The following is a 16,297-nucleotide window of genomic DNA, read 5'->3' on the forward strand; positions in this document are numbered from 1 at the left end:
CGCCTCCTCCCCGCTCCCCCCGCGGTGGGGCTCCGCGCTCCCCTGGGGCTTGGGGGCACCGGCGCCCTTCGGGCCTACCGCGCCGGGCCCGCTCCGCTCCGTCCCTTCCCGCTCCGTCCCCCGGCCAGCCCCGGGCGCAAGGCGGCGGCCCCGCGGAGCGCCGTCGGGGAGGGCCGGGGCCAGGGCCGGGGCCAGGAAATGAGGCAGGAAGCCGGGGCGGCGGAGAGGAAGGTAACGGCGCTCCCTCCCCTCTCCTCCTCTCTCCTCTCCCCGCCCCGCTCCGCCGGGCCCCGCTGCCTCCCCCGCCCCGGCCCTCCCCGCGGGGCCCAGGCTGGGGACGGACGGGCGGGTGGACCGAGGCCCGCGGTGCCTCTCCACCCCCCCGCTCCCGGGCGGGCCGGGGTCGGGCCTGGTCCCGGTTCTTGCCCCTGTCCCGCGGCCCCCGCCTGCTTCGGCCGCCTCCCCCGGATTGCGCGCCGCAGGTACCGCCAGGGCTTCACCCGGAGTGGGTTTGGGGACGAAAAAGAAAAAAAAAAAAAAAAGGGCTTGAAGGGGTTTTGAGAGATGTAAAAAATGGCAGGGGAGGAGGTGCCAGCGTGAGGAATGAGCGGGGCCGAGGGGGTGTGTGGAGGGGACAGACGCCGCCACCTGGTCTTGCCGTTCCCCCCCGAGAAGGGAGAGCAGTCGGCCCGCGGCCCCGCACCTTCTCCCGGCCTTCTGCCTTCCGCACCGCAGGACTGGGCCCCGGGCCCGACCCGGCCCCCCGGGCTGTGCTGGGGCGGGGGGCGGCCCGCTGCTGCCCGGGGCACAGGCCCCGCGGCCGTTGCCCGCGGTGCGGCGTGAGGTGAGCCCGGCGCCCGCCCGCGTTCTCCGCCGCCGGGAGTCACTTTCCATCGCTGCGGGCTACGAGCTGTTGAACTCGCCGCTGTGCCCAGAGTAATCTCACCGCCCGCGTCTCTGCGCGCATCTGCTCGTTTACATTGGTATCACGAAGCGCGTCGTCGTCCGCGGTGGAAGCGCGGGTGGGCCGCGGGCCGCCCTGCCTGCCGCCCTGCCTGCCGCCCTGCCTGCCGCCCTGCCTGCCGCCCTGCCTGCCGCCCGTCTGCCATAATCCGCTGCGCAGCCTGTCTCGGGCACGGGCCGCGCCGGGCAGCCGCTGACGCTAAATCCTAAAGGTCTCTTTATTTTCACCCCCTGGAAAGGTAGCTCCACCTGAAGTAAGCGAGGGGGATGCTTTCTGCTCTGTCTGGCTTTCCTCCGTTCCTTTTTACTCCACTGGAATGTTTCTGGATTCCCCCCCCCCCCGTGCAGTACCAGAAATCAGGCCAGCCAGGGGAGGAGGAGGCAGAGAGCTATTTCGGGGAGCTGCTGTTATCTGCTCTGTGTTAATCCCCTGGCTGGGTGGGGGGAAGGTTTTCCCTGAGTGCTTTACTGGGAGGGCATATATTAAACATTGAAAAGCAAAGAGAGGAAGAGGATTAGAGGGAGAGAGGAAGCTGGCTGCTGGTTTTACTCAAGTTATCCATCTGCTCTGCTTTTATGGGCGCAAACGCGTGAGCAGTCTCCCTTGGGGTTTTTTTGTTTGTTTTGGTTTTTCCCCTCCTTCCTTTCCCCACGCCTGTCTCTCTCCCTCTCAGGTGTCTGTGTGTCGAGGTCCTTCTGCATCGCCGTGATCCAGGAGCCCAGGAAGCCCCCTCACTCCCCTTCCTCCCGGTTTCACCTCCTGCTGTAGCTGAGCTGCTGAGATAATGGAGCTCAGGACTGTGGTAGCCACCGTGGAAAGCGGGGAGCAAGACACGGTTCTCAAGGTGCTTCAGATCTACAACCAGGAGGTGAGTGAGCATCAAACCTCTGCCTCACGTCAGCTGCTGCTGTTTACGAGCCTGGAAGCAGGTTGGCCGCGTTGTGGGATTTCTGTGCCACCCGGCTGTCCCCGGTCTGTCTCCTCTGAGTGCATCTGTGTGTGTGTTACTGCCATAAAAATGTTACAGACTGCTTCATCTTGTACTTGCAGATGGTTTATTGCTTGATGTTTTGCTAGGAAGCAGCTAAGCAGCCTCTTTATCTTGGTTCCTTTGTATACTGGAAGTAAAGCATGTAGAAAGGATTTTTTTTTTTTATTGTTATTATCCAGATCCCAAGTAAAACCTGGCAGGGAAATAAACATCAGTGTGAAGACCGAGTAGAAGGAGCTTTTACGTTAAGGCAAGGTTTGGAGGTAATAAGACTTAGGCCTGGGGAGGAGCTGCAGGTGAAACGGTTGTTGTGATTTGCAAGTAAAAGATCATTAGAGGTGGACAGGGATGGGCGGCTGGAATTTCATACAGGTGCCTGATCTGAAAGCTGAGGATAAGAAGTAAATAATAAATGTAGAATATATAAAAAAAAAAAAAAATAGTGGTTGTGAAGCAGAGGTGGAAGTGTTTCTAGCTTCGCAGTGGCAAAAGATTATCTGTGGGGGTAAATCCCTTTTGAGAGAGACTCTGGTTGTCAGGGAAATTTCTTTCAGAGGGTTTCCACCAGGGTAGGGCTGGCCCTGCAGATCTCCGTGACTCATTCTGCACCATTCCTGAGTAGGTGGGAAGCCAGCGGGGAAAACCTGTGAGTATTTTGCACGAGTGTGCAAGAGGGAGAGCGTGCAACTATTTCCAGCAGTCGGTTTTGAAACGGGGGACATATTAGATAAGAAGGAGCGGACCAGCGGAGCTGGATGTGTAACCAGCTTGAGGCATCAAACCACACTATTTTCTGTCGAATTCCTTCATCTGGATCCTTTGTCAGTGTATCACGCGTAGGAAACTTGTGAGAATGTCAGTGGTTTTGCCAGCCGGTCTAGGAGGAATGGAGCAATCGGAGAGGAAACTGCAGATAAACTAAGCAACTTACTTGCATCATTTTTTACTGTAAAAATTGATGGTACTCTAGCCTTTTTCTGGGGATATATTTTAATTCGCTACTGCATACACAGTCAATTTTTGATTGCTAGGAATAAACTACAGCTAAAGCAAAACCACAGGTCTGGCAAAAATATGCATGAATGAGATTACTGGAGCCCGCAAAGAGGATGCGATGGGAAAAGAACAAGTGGCATGGTTGTCTGCTGAACACGTCGGTTCCGGGACTGAACCGCCACTTCATCGCAATGTGGTGTGACAGCCTTAGCAGGGATCCGCTCGCGGTGCTGCAGTAGTAGAGGGCAGCCCCTGGCACAGCGCTCCAGGACAGCTGTCCTGCCTCAACACCCTGAGGCTTCTCAAGTAGCGCGTCAGCACTGCTTTGTCCGTCATGGCTTGTTCTGGGCTAGAAAGACTAAAGCCATCCCTGGGATCTTGGGGTCTGTGACACAGTTAATCTGTAAATTGTATCTTCTGCTTTTACGCAGACAGGAACTGGCAGCGCATAAAAAAGGCAGTCAAGGGCAGGGGAGACTACATCTGCAGGGTTGAGGGAGTCAGGGAACACCTGCGATGGCAGAAAGCTCAGTGCAGTCAGCCCCGGGCTTCGCCGGGCAGGAAATCGGGCAGGGTTAGGCAACGGGACATCTCATAAGGTGATAACACAGTGGGAGATGAGCTCAACTGTTCAGACGTATAGATGGGTTATTCACAAATTGTGATCACTCAAGAGAAGTCCAGAGTATAAGAATGATTGATTGCCGTAAGACTAATTACCGTTATTGAGCAGCTCAGTAAGTGTAAGCAGTGTAACTCCATAAAAGGTGACAGTGAGTGCTAAGAAAATGATGGGAGAATACATGTATACAATTATATCCACATATCTCTCTAGATCTAGATGTATCTATACATACATAATTAGCATTTGATGAATTTTAAATGTTTGTGTTCTCAAAACTTGGACCAGATGCTCCTGTGGTGTAAATGGGAAAAGCAGCACTTCCCAGTGAATGATGGGATGCTCAAGGGTGCCTGTGGTCTCCTCCGCTGTCCGGTTCATTGGCAGCAGATGTAGCCAGAAAGGAGACTGTCCATCGAAGAACAGCCAGAATAGTGAGAAACCCAGAAATATTTCCCATGAAAAAAGAGTAGGACTGTTTATTAAGGAAAGGGATGTGATGGAGATGTAGATATCGGGTCTCTTGTGTTTAAAGAACATGACCTGAATAACCACAGGGATGTGTTCGCAAGTAACAAGGAAACAGTACTTTCTTTTGGTCCAGAAAAGGAACAATAGATATCAAGGGGAGAAATGTGTAGGCACAGCTTGGTGTCACTGAGCAGAGGAATTACTGGCTATTACGGGATATTTAGATTGTGATGAATACCCGCTTTACTGCTGCAGTATTTAAAAATAAGTCCATCCGTCAGATGGGCACAGCTTTGGCTGTGGCATTCAGCCTCCACCGTAGAGCCAGCGGAAGAAGGCAGTGGGGAATATTCATCATGGATGTTTTTCAGGGCTGAAAGAGAAACGGGGACCTGCAGAATAGCGGGGACCTCAGTCATGGACAGCACTTCAGACCTGGTGGCACGGTCCATCTCTGCGCTTTTCAAACCAGATTCACTCCCCCAAGGTGTGAAGCACATTGTTGGGGTTGCCTAGGTGGGAACAGTATTGGAAAGAAAAGGCAGGACTGAAGCGAAAACCTCAGTGGCAGGGAAGTTTTCCTCTTGTCTTATTCCTCAGGAGCTTGCGCTGCTTGTTACAAACCCGTAGCCCTCTCTAAGCGCTGTGGCACCCCTTGCCGTGCTGATTCCTGCCTCTGTGCCTGTGGGGACTGTTCTTGAGAAGATGTGCTTGCTTTTGAAGTGTGTTTTCAGACCTGCTGCTTTCCAGCTGAATGGCCTTCCCCTGGCTGGGGGAAACAGTTTTGTGGATTTTTAACCTGTTACTTATTTTGATTGGTTTTGTTTTGCCTCCACAGAAATCTCAGTGCTTCACCTTTGACGATGAGGAGCGGGAGGAGAGGAAGGTAGGCACACTCTTTTCTTTCTTCCTCTAGTCAGGTGTGTAAAGCTGTTGCTGCTCTGTACTCGTGTCCAGCAGCTCCTACAGGGAAAGAAATGTGTGGTTTTTCATTAACTTGGTTAGGGAATGGTGTGCTTGGAGCATCTGGCCTCAGTTTTTCCGTCAGTAGTTGGTGTTTTAGGATAGAGGTCAGCATCCTTCCAGCATTAGCAAGCCCTTTGGGTTCCGTGATGCATATAGTCTCAGCCACAGGTGTATAAAAAGTGTGATCCTTTGTGTTTGTGGTGTAAGTCTGCTCGGCAAAGATCATAGCAATGTGCAAGCCTCTAGGCAGTGAGTGTTTTTGCTGTGAGGCAGCTGCAGGATTTGATCGAGGCTGTACATTAACAGATAGTTAATGCTGGCGTAATCTGGCACTCAGCGGAGAGAAACACTCCTGCCTGTTCATTTCTTCTCTTGCAGTTCTTAAGTGCCAGGGCAGACCTTTGCGTGGCTGCATGTGGTTGGTGGGCTGATCTGCCTAAAGAATAACAGTAGTGTGTGTTTGTTTTTTTCCCCTGGATTATTTTCCAGCTGGATCAGTTTTGTGGTCCAGTTCATTGGTCGATTGCGCTAATGCCTGTGTTAGCGCAGCAAGTGTGGACCAGGCAGCCAGGGTGGAGGACGGCACCTCTTTATATTGTTGCCAGCTAATGCTAGCGTGAAGTTTTTCCAGGTACAGCCTGATGTGTAGGACTGGATCGCACAAGACTGAGGTCGTTGCCTTGCACTGACTTGCTGTTTAAGCTGGGGCAGTCACACAGGCTGAGAATTCAGGCACAGCCTTGGGATGCTCCACTTCTGGGGTGTATGTCATGAAATATGAATCGAGCGTCACCATCTAGTTCCTGGTGCTCAGTCCTGAACACTTAGCCCTGGGCACACGCTCTGAGATCTCTTTAACCTGAGTCAGTCAGAGGCTTTGGTTACTGATGACTGTATCTTTAACTCCCGCGTCTCTGTCTCCTCGTATGGAAGGAGAAGAGGAATGACTGTGCTTTCTCACTTCTCCGGGGTGTGACTGTGGGGCATACTTCACGAGCTAAAGCTTATTTAGTTCTGCCAGCCTCACATTAAGGACTAAAATTCATTTTTTCTTTATTTCTTCCCTCAGTCCTTTTATTATTCTGAAGTATAACTGATTAAGCTGTGTTAAGCCAGTTACACTGAGCGATAGCAAACCTTGCAGTCTTGGATTCCTTCGCTCTTGTAACACGCATGGAAAGACTCGTGCTCTGGTATGGTGTTACGTTAGAGAGATCTAGTGAGTTCTTACCTTGCCCAGGTGTGAATGTCTGTGCAGCGGATTACTAGTGTAATGTGAAGTGTTGCTACATGTGGTTCAAACCAAGCTGCTTCTGGTTGTGTGAAGCGTTAGCTTTGCTCTTGTACTGTTCCGTTGCCTGCTGTCACATACGATGCTGTTATCCACAAGGGTTAGATTTTCAGCTCCTATGAATTGGTGTTAGTGGAGCTCTGCCTGTCTGTACCTACTGAGGATCTGGGCTAGTAGGTCTCCAGACAGCACTGAGGTTTAGGGAGATACTACTTATTTGAATCTCACGAGGTCTTTTCACCCCCTTTCCTATGGCATCATGTGCTCTTCTCACCTCGTTTAGGTCCTTTTACTCTCCTTTGGTGATTTTCTGATGCATAGAACATAGGAAGTTCCGTTCAAATACACGGAAACACTTCTTTACGGTTCGGGTGACAGAGCACCGGCACAGGCTGCCCAGGGAGGTGGTGGAGTCCCCTTCTCTGGAGATTTTCCAGACCCGCCTGGATGCAGTCCTGAGGGATGTGCTCTGGGCAATCCTGCTTTGGCAGGGGAGTGGGGCTGGATGGTCTCTGGAGGTCCCTTCCAACTCTGAAACTCTGTGATTCTGTGATCTCTCAGCCTTTTCAGTCTGTTTCTGGAGCACCCAAAGCAGATGTTTCCCTAATCTTAAGGCTCTGGGTGGGAGTAGAGAACCGCTGTTGAGTTGGTGTTTTCTCCTCAGTGAAGCCGTAAGGGACACTTTTTCCCTGCCCTCTCTTTGCTTAATGCAGCTGTCAAGTACACCCTGTTAGCCTGAACCATCATAACCGTGGGTGAAGCTAAAATATGCAATAGTAGCAGTTGCCTGTTCTTGCTCTCCCCTTACATCTGGTACCCTCTCCCAGCCATTCTTTGTTTCTTGCTAAGCGTCCTTGCTCAAACTGGGTCGGGATCAGATGCTGGAGCCAAATACTTCCCGATTGCTCCAAGTGCACACCTGAACCAGAGCTGTGAGCAGACCCATCTCTAGGTGACACTTGTGTCTTCCAGGGCAGAGCATTACAGGGTGGTGGGGGTATGCTGTGAAGTGTTAATGCATGAGCCATTACTTGTTTCCAACCGCACAGAAAATGGCCCAGCTGCTGATCAAGTTCCTGGAAAGAGAGCTGCAGCCATCCTGCCAGGTCACATGTTTGGAAAGCATCCGCATCCTGTCCCGGGACAAATACTGCCTTGACCCCTTCACCACCAAGGAAGGCCTGAAGACCCTCTCCAGGCATGCTGGCATTGATTACTCAGAGGAGCTCATCCGGGAGGTCCCAGACTTGGATGTAATCCTGGAATCCCTCAAATGTCTCTGCAACATTGTCTTCAGCAGCCCAAGGGCACAGGAGCTGACAGCTGAAGCCCGGCTGGTGGTGGGCCTGGCCAAGCGCATCAAACTGTACAATGAGAGGAGTCTTCCTCATGAGGTCAAGTTCTTTGACCTGCGTCTCCTGTTCCTGCTGACAGCGCTGAGAGTGGACATCCGGCAGCAGCTAGCCCAAGAGCTCAGGGGCATCAGTCTGATGACAGATACCCTGGAGCTGACCCTTGGTGTGAAGTGGATGGACCCCTATGAAGTTGCCACTGAGGAGGGACTTCTCCCACCTTTGCCTCGGCAGGAGACAGAGCGAGCCATGGAGATCCTGAAAGTGCTCTTCAATATCACCTTTGATTCCAGCAAGAGGGAGGTGGATGAGGTGAGCTCCTTAGGTGTCCCACCCCACTGCATTTGTGCGTCTCTGGGCTGTGGTTTGACTACTGTTTTTTCTCCTCCGCTGGCATCTCCTCGTATTACATACTGTCCCTCACGCAGCCCCCCAGTACATGTAAGGGTGGCAAGAGACTTGTGTGCCTGGACCTTCCTCCCTAGAGCACTGCCTCTATCCAACACATTATTAACCCTTAAGACTTTTAGAGCGTTACAGTTTAAAAGTTGGGTAGTTTTCCTTCGTAATGACATGATTCATTGTGCAAGTGAGACGGTGGAGCCCTCAGATAACTTGTTTCTGAATGTTGTCTGGTACTCTTTCACCTTCTGGACAAGGTCACAAGAAGGTGTGATGGAGAAGATCTCTGGCTAATCCATGGGCCTGTTTCGGGTCCTCTTCCCACCCTTGATTCAGTGTTGTAGAGTGAGGGGAAAGGTACTGAGCAGCAGGAAGACTGTGTGGAGGGAGGGACGGGGCTGTGGGCTGCAGGGGCAGCAGGCTCTGGGGTGTGGAGGATCCCCTTTCCTGATCAAGGTTTTCATTTTCTGTTTTGGGGCCAGGAAGATGCTGCTCTGTACCGGCACTTGGGTGCCCTCCTGCGCCACTGCCTCATGATCTCTGCTGATGGAGAGGACCGGACAGAGGAGTTCCACAGGTCTTTGTTAGATAACTAGGTTGTGATCTTCACTAGAAACAGGTCTCCCCAAGGCAGATCCTTTCTGACCTTGGCATTAACGTCCTCTGCTTGCTTTGGGGATTGCTGAGGTCACTGCTGACAAGCAGCGTCTTTGGTTTGGCCTGCAGGTTCCTCATGCTGCTAGCGCTCAGAAATAGCCCTGCCCTTCCCACGGGTCATGTCGGCCAACGCCACAGCCTCCCGGCCTGCAGGAGGAAGCGTTTTCTCCAGGCCTGCCTGACCCCAAGGGCTGTATTCAATATCCTGCGTCAGGCCTTCTCGACACTGCCAGCCACTTCGGTGGGCAACTTGCCAGAGCAGATGTTGGTACTTTTTAATTAGAGTCCATGGGCTGGCCTTAATTAACTGTCTGTCTCTTGAGCCGTGCTGAGAAATTGCCTGTGTCACGTTGCTGAGCATTATTGATCCAGGGGTGTCAGCTTTGAGCAGGTGACACCATCCTGTCCCCAAGAAACCTATAGTCAGAGGAATCCTAAGTAATGTATTGCGCTGACCATCAAGGTGAGGAGGAGTGATGCAGCAGCAGATCCTAGAGAAGGACCTGTGACCATCCAGGTTGGTCCTACTCGGCCTCTGACGAGATCCGTGGTTTCTCAGTTGTCACCGAAGTCTCTTTGGACTCCCAGCAAATAGTTCAACTACCCAAAAAGCAGTTTAATTTATTCCCTTTTAGTGGTGTGAGGAGCTTGGGATGCAGTCCAAAGACAACTTGGATCTCAGGGTCCTCATGTTCCCAGAAGCTAGTAATGAACCTTCCTTTCTGGGTAGCTGAAGAACTTCAGTGAACAAAGATCCATGACCACATGTTCACTTCTCTTCTCCTCTTTATATTTAGTCATACGGTTAACCTTTTGGGCAACCTGCCCCTGAAATGTCTGGATGTCCTCCTGACCCCGAAAGTCCGGCCAGGCTCACTTGAGTACATGGGTGTCAACATGGACGCAGTCAGCATCCTGCTGGATTTCCTAGAGCGACGCCTTGACAGGGTGAGTTGTGCGGCTGCTGTGCGAGTTCGTCACTGCTCATTTTTGCAGGTGTGCTGCAGGGCGCTTTTCCTTTGGCCTACATTCAGCCATGGAAAGCAGAGTGCCAACACCGCAGGAGCACCAGCAAGGCACGGTTAGTTTGGAGATACCCCTTTATAGAAGGGACAGTTTTTAGCAGAGGCAAAACTGTTATGGTTGGTAGGACTAAAACAACATCTGTCAACTGGGAAGGTGACTGCGTCACTGCTTTATGGACTGCATAAAGTTGAACAACTGCGATTGCTTGAACAGTAGAGGACTAGCTGGGCCATGGAAATATCGGTGCTCTGTTTCACTCAACTCAGTAGCGATCTGGTGGGCAGCTTCTGGAAGCATGAATTTGCATTATTTTCAAGCTGGCTGTGGTTTTCAGTCTCTGGAGTTATGCCAGAGGGCCTCCAATTTTCACCACTGCGCTTCTCCTCTCTGGATGCCCCACACGCCTATTTCTAGCACTGCCGTGCTGCAGAGCAGGGCTTGGAACACCGCGATTTGAGGGGTGACAAAGCACTGAAATTCCTGTAGCACAGGCTGGAAAGCTTTGGTGTCCATCTGTTTCCCTGATGGTCTGTACTTGCGTTGTTCACCACAAGACAGACAAGTTGAGCTCAGTGTGACTAATGTGCTGTTCATTTTGTGGATGCTTCTGCAGGGACACAAGCTGAAGGAGAGTTTGACCCCTGTGCTGAACCTGCTGACCGAGAGTGCCCGAGTCCACCGCCAGACGAGGAAGTTCCTGAAGGCGAAGGTACGCGGTGGTTCAGCCAAAAGTTGAACGATGCTGCACTGAGGAGAGAGGAGAATAGGAAACGGCCTGATTATTGCCATCCTCCAAACAGACCTCCTCTGCCTCTCTACTAGGATCTGATACACGGGTGCTTAAGGCCTTTGGTACCCACAGGACTTTTTCCACGTCTCCCACGGTCTGTGGATTTGTTAGTTCTAGCTGATTTCTAAAACACATGTATGTTTTCCTCTGTCTGACCTGCTGTAGCTGTTCTAGTTCACCAGTCACACTTCACTGTGGCCTTGTAGGTGCTACCTCCGCTCCGGGACGTGAGGAATCGGCCAGAGGTGGGGAACTTGCTGCGGAACAAGTTGGTGCGTTTGATGACCCACATTGACACCGATGTGAAGCACTGCGCAGCAGAGTTCCTCTTCGTGCTCTGCAAGGAGAGCGGTGAGTTGCAGGGGCTTGTTGTGGGCTTTGGTGACAGGGAGTCCTGGAGCTTGGCCTCTGGGCAAGCCCGAGAGCGTGGGATGGTGACCCTCTGCAGCCAACAGGAACTTCTGTCTTCCCTTGGGCCAGATATGCTGAGTAGGGAAAAGTGGAGAGTATCAGAGTGCTCTCTGGGAAGGAGTTGTTGTCTCTCCTGCCAGTGGTGAGCGAAAAGCTCTGCTGGAGGACACCCTGCCACCCTGGCCCGCATTGAGCCCCCCACCCCGTGGGTGTTGTCCCTGCCGTTCCTGGTGCATACTGTGGGAGCCGTGTTCCCTGTCAGAGCTCAAAGAAGCGTTGGCACTTCTGGGTCTCTGTGGCCTTGCACCGATCTTGCTGTTGGGTCACACAGGAGCAGATGGGGACGGAGAGGCAGGAGGGGAAGCACAGGGTGGTCTCTTTCCCCTTCTCCTGGCAGTGTCGCGGTTTGTGAAGTACACGGGCTATGGGAATGCAGCCGGGCTCCTGGCAGCACGAGGCCTCATGGCTGGTGGTCGGGAAGAGGGAGAGTACTCGGAAGATGAAGACACAGACACTGAGGAGTACAAAGAAGCAAAGCCCAAGTAAAGAAGTCTGTTCCCCCTATCTATAGCACCCATCTTCCTACACCACCTTTTGCTCTGTCCCTTTCTTCATCTGCCTACCTGCCATCTCCCCTGTCCTGCTCTCACATGTGCATTTCCTTCTGCATTACTTAGCAGTTTCACCCTTACCTTTGATGTCCTGTTCCACCCTCTCTACCCATTCCCTGGGTGAAACGCCGAGCTGGCCGAGCTGCTCGTGGTGTGGGTGGTCACGGGTGTCTGTGTTTGGTCCCTGCAGCTGGGCACAGCCTCTAGAGCCAAGTGGGTTCCTTCAGCCAGAGCCCATTCTGCACCAGACCTGTTCATGGTGTGCACGTGGCAGTATCTCTCTCTAATCCGTGTCTTGTACCCTTTTTTGGCGTTTGCATGTCTCAGTGTGGTGGTGGGCTTTTACTGTGTGCTGGGATAAGGGTGGTCCCTTCTTGCAGCGGGGTTGGAAGTGCCAGTTAATCCTTCCATCTCCGGAGCCCTGTGCTGCTGGAGTGAGATGTTTTTTTTTTTGTTGGTGGGTGGTTGGTTCATTGGTTTTTTATTTGTTTGCTGGGTTCTTGTGTTTTTGTTCTTTTTTCTCTTTACCTACCGGTGGGTAGTGATAACTTGAGGATGAGGGGTGTGCAGGGAGAGCTTGAGGGGTGTGTTCAGCTGTGTGTCCCATACGGAATCACGGAGTTTCAGAGTTGGAAGGGACCTCCAGAGACCATCCAGCCCCACTCCCCTGCCAAAGCAGGATTGCCCAGAGCACATCACTCAGGACTGCATCCAGGCGGGTCTTGAACATCTCCAGAGAAGGGTACTTCCCCCCCCTCCCCCCCCCGGGCAGCCTGTTCCAGTGCTCTGTCACCTGAACCGTAAAGAAGTGTTTCCGTGTACGATCTAGCATCCTGTTCAATGTGGTCTGCGGATTGGGTTTGGGGGCTTTTTTTTTCCTGTGTTAGATTTTTTGCCTCCTGAGAGGGAAGTAGTATTGTGTGCCCTTGTGCACTACACTGTGGAATTGGCAGGATGGGGATGTTGCTCACACTGGAGAAAGGGGAGGGATTTGTAAAGGGGGACAAGTGTGCGTAGGGCATACAGAAAGAGGTTGGAAGCACCATGTTGCGCTGCGGTAGCATGTGGGGCTAATGAGATGAGCAGCAATGACAACCAGCCTTGCTGTTCTGCTCCTCTGCTCAGGAGAGGCAAAAAAGGTTTCTAAACAGCCCTTTTGTCACTCCTCTGCTTTACCGCTCTCCTTTGCCCCGGCCTCGCTATTCTTCTTGCAGCATTAACCCTGTGACAGGACGCGTCGAGGAGAAACTACCCAACCCCATGGAAGGGATGACTGAAGAGCAGAAGGAATATGAAGCCATGAAGTTAGTCAACATGTTTGACAAATTGTCCAGGTACTAGACAGTTGTGTATGTTCACATCTGCGTTAGCACCTGCATGTCTGTCATTTATGTTTATCACGGATCTTTCTTTGAATGTATTCCCAAGGCCACCACGAACTGAAGGGATGTAAGAGAGAGTGGGTGAGGTACATGGGGAAATATTTCCTTAAGTTGGGCCCCATTATGTACAGGGGAAGGCACTGTAAGCCCCACACACTTTGGCACCGTGGCATACTGCAAAATTCCTCTATGTGCCTGCACTGTGTTTCCAAGCACGTGCTGCCTCATCAGATTTGGCTGGGGGCTGAGTAAGAAGAGCAGCCGCTGTCCTGGCAAGGCTGCGCATGCTGGAGGTTTTATGGCTAGAACTGTTCCCCACTTTTAAAAAAAAAAAAAAAAAGATTCTAAGTGGTGGCCTGGCATTGTTCTGGGCTGCCTCTGGGCGGTTTCCACAACCCCACACTTCTGCTGTAGTACTGATTGTTCCTGTGTTGTCTGCTGCAAATTTGCGTTACCGTCTCCCCCTCTCCTCCCTGGTTGCAGAGAACAAGTCATCCAGCCCATGGGCATCACGCCGAGCGGCAACCTGGCCCCCATGGAGAATGCCATCCGTGATATGGCTGACGAGAGGTCATCGTCCGACTCGGACCTGGGGCTGGACTGATCCAGACCTTGCTCCAGCCTCGGAGAGCTGCGGAGCCTCCGTCCACTCTCCCTCCAGAACTGGTGCTGCACCCAGAGGCTCTGGGACTCTCCCTGTGGGATCTGGATCCAGTCTGGACCCCTCAGTTCACAACAAGGAACACGTCCTGCCTCCTCCCAGCTCCATAACCACCCCTCCTTCCAGAGCGTCTTCATGGCCTGGCTCCACCTTGGTCTCTCCTGTCAGCAGCCTTGAGGATTTCACACTCCAAATTGCTTCCAGGACTTTCCAGTAGGATTTTTTTTTTTTTTTTTTAAAGACATGATGTTTGGGAAGAAGGGTGGGGGGGAGGATCTGTCTGTTGCACCATCAGGGTTCAGCAATCTGCGGAGCATCTTGTGTACGTGCCGACGCCTGTGTGGCTGCTTGTCAGCGTGCGCGTGGCTGCGTGTGGCTGCCCCGTGTGTGGGGAGCCGCTCTCCGGGAACGCAGGAGGGGAGGTGGGACTGCAGGAGAGGGCTGAGCGGTTATTCACAGCAGTTCTTGGGGAGCGGTGTCCGTGGGGCACCTGTGCGTAGCGCATCCATTTCATCAGCAGGTAGCTGTGCGTGTGTGTGCTGCGTGTGGCTGTGAGCGTGACGGTGTCTGTGCAACCAGGAGTGTGTGGATTTAGGAGTGTGTGTGTGAGAGCAGAGGGGAGCAGCGGTGTGTGTGCTGCAGGGGGGGAGAGTAAAGACTTTGTGCAAAGCTTCCAGCATTCCTGTTGGGCGCAGGTGAGAAACGCGCAGGTGACTGCCAGGAACGCTCTGGTATTGAGTCTCTGGCACTGCACAATGTTCCTGTTACCACAGAGTTCAGGTTTGGGCATTAGCCTTTCCCCACCTCGTGCTTTCCGAATGAAAGGCCAAAATCTGCTTTGTCTACTGCCTCCGTGTCTGCCTCGGCTTTCCTGCAGGTCCGCCGCTGTTTGCACCCAGGGGCTCGTGTTGGTCCTGTCCTTTGCTGTGGCTTAGATTTGTCTTTTTCTTTTTTTCTGTTCTTTTTAAAGAAAATATTCCAGTTTGTCTCATGTACCAGAGTTCCAAAACTTACTATCCCAAGTAGGAATGCAAAAGTGATGCTAGAATAAAGAAAACCTGACAAATGGGCGCATGGCAGTGATTCATCCAACGCGGTAGCTCTGAGCAAGTAAGGAAGTATCTTTTGGCTTTTTCTGTCGAGCACGTGGTTCTGTTCCAATCACCCCGAACTTCACAGGCTTATTTGGGAGGTAAAATTGTAGCATTAAGCTGGGGCTAAGCCAGAACCTTTCCCTGCACCATGATCACCAAGTTTAACCGAATGGAGTATCCCAAAGGTAAACTAAGCATTGAAGCTTCAGGATTGCAAAGCAATCCTAGCTGGACCCCTCGGGCCTCACAGCGTGCAGCAGTTTACAGGACTCTTCCTCATCTCCTTTATGAATGCTCCGTAATGGTTGAGAATTGCGCACACCAGCTCTGTTTTCTGTCTGTGCAGCAGGGGTTTGCTGCGCAGCCCCCGCAGGGTGCGAGCCAGCCTCGCCGACCGTTTGGCTGCGGGGTCTGCTGAGATTTCCGACTCCTGGCAAGGCATGGAGCGTGTCGGGGCTGGGGCTGCGGTGGGGAGGAGGACGGGCTGGCCGGGCTCTGCACTGGGGCACCGCATCCGACACCCAGGAAATCTGGCCGCGGGGAAGCAAGTGGAGGGGTTGCGAGTTGTTCCTGCCTGTCTGGTTTTAGGAGTTGTTGGTTGTGTTCTGAAGACGGTCTCTATGATGTGAAAAGCTGAAGGTATGCTTTGTTTAGTTTAGTTCTTCAGCGATTAAGAATTTTTTTAGTAGCTATGATTAAAGTTCCAGGCTCTCCCAGGGGTACACAGTATTTATTTAGAATTGACCCACTCGGATTGATGGATGGCTGTCATGAGAATAGCTCCAGTGTACTGCAGCTGGAGTTTTTAGGCCAACTGCATGTCTTTTTTTTTTTTTTTAACTAAGTAGCAAAAACCCCCCACAAACCTGTGTGAAGATGCAGACCTCTGATCTCTTTCCAGCTGTTAAAGCTCTCTGAAGCTTTCCATGCAAAAGGGAAAGTGGGGAGTGTATTTTTAGTGCAATGCTTCTGATATTGTTGTAGTCTTAATTTTTCTATTGTGCTTAAAACCCTGAGTTGGGACTGAGGGGCCCTGCCTGGAAAAGCGCCGGTGCAGGGGCTGAACTGGGCGCAGGGCAGTTCTGGAGTAAGAGTTTATAATCAGGGGGCGGTTTAAAAACAACACGTGGCCACTGTTTTCAGTGTGAAGCAATGTACCACGAGGCTTCTGGTGCTCTGCGAAGTGAGAACAGGACCCCCCCGCTTCTCCTGAGGCTGTGCATTCAGACACAGCCGCCGGGCCAGCCCCGGCCGTGAGGAACAGCACGCAGCTTCGTCTGAACGGGAATGTGTTTGAACCATTCCTGGAGGAAGCAGTGAGGGCGCCAAGCACCGAGCTCAGTCCCTGTAGGGTTGGCAGTAGGTGTGCCAGGCTTCTGTGGGCTCCCTAGGGCTCGTCTGATTTATAGCGGACAAATATTAGGTCCAAACACTTCTAACTATATCAGCAGCCAGCCATAAAGCAGTGTTTGGAGGCTCTGGCTTTGCCCTGGGAGGAGCTTTTAGGCACAGAAGTTGGGAACAGTGTTGTGTTTGTAAGACATAGCTGTGTGCTCAAATGCTTGGATTCTCTGCGCTTCAGCGTTAACCATAACGCAACGGTGGCACAA

The 16,297-nt window shown here is 52.4% G+C and overlaps 1 protein-coding gene across 2 annotated transcripts; it reads left to right on the forward strand.

The window, feature by feature from the left end:
- Nucleotides 1-157: 157 nt before the first annotated feature.
- On the forward strand, nucleotides 158-14,663 carry RIC8A (RIC8 guanine nucleotide exchange factor A). 2 transcript variants are annotated; one of them, XM_082485335.1, is made up of 11 exons: nucleotides 158-231; nucleotides 1,638-1,832; nucleotides 4,883-4,930; nucleotides 7,351-7,965; nucleotides 8,538-8,632; nucleotides 9,510-9,660; nucleotides 10,352-10,447; nucleotides 10,735-10,879; nucleotides 11,337-11,481; nucleotides 12,765-12,884; nucleotides 13,416-14,663. In XM_082485335.1, exons 2-11 carry the CDS (start codon nucleotides 1,749-1,751, stop codon nucleotides 13,534-13,536), a joined length of 1,620 nt encoding a protein of 539 aa, XP_082341461.1. In that variant the 5' UTR covers nucleotides 158-231; nucleotides 1,638-1,748; the 3' UTR covers nucleotides 13,537-14,663. The 2 variants fall into 2 exon arrangements, with proteins under 2 accessions (XP_082341461.1, XP_082341462.1); XM_082485336.1 differs by lacking the exon at nucleotides 158-231 and adding an exon at nucleotides 339-482.
- The last annotated feature ends 1,634 nt before the right edge of the window (nucleotides 14,664-16,297 follow it).

This window comes from Vanellus vanellus, assembly GCF_965231255.1.
Source record: "Vanellus vanellus genome assembly, chromosome: 6".
NCBI lineage: Eukaryota > Metazoa > Chordata > Aves > Charadriiformes > Charadriidae > Vanellus > Vanellus vanellus.

Coding starts and splice junctions, on each gene's coding strand:
- RIC8A (XM_082485335.1), top strand. CDS start 1,749: ATGGAGCTCAGGACTGTGGTAGCCACCGTGGAAAGCGGGGAGCAAGAC. Junction 4,931..7,350: donor AGGAGCGGGAGGAGAGGAAG/GTAGGCACACTC, acceptor CCAACCGCACAG/AAAATGGCCCAGCTGCTGAT. Junction 10,448..10,734: donor GGAAGTTCCTGAAGGCGAAG/GTACGCGGTGGT, acceptor GTGGCCTTGTAG/GTGCTACCTCCGCTCCGGGA.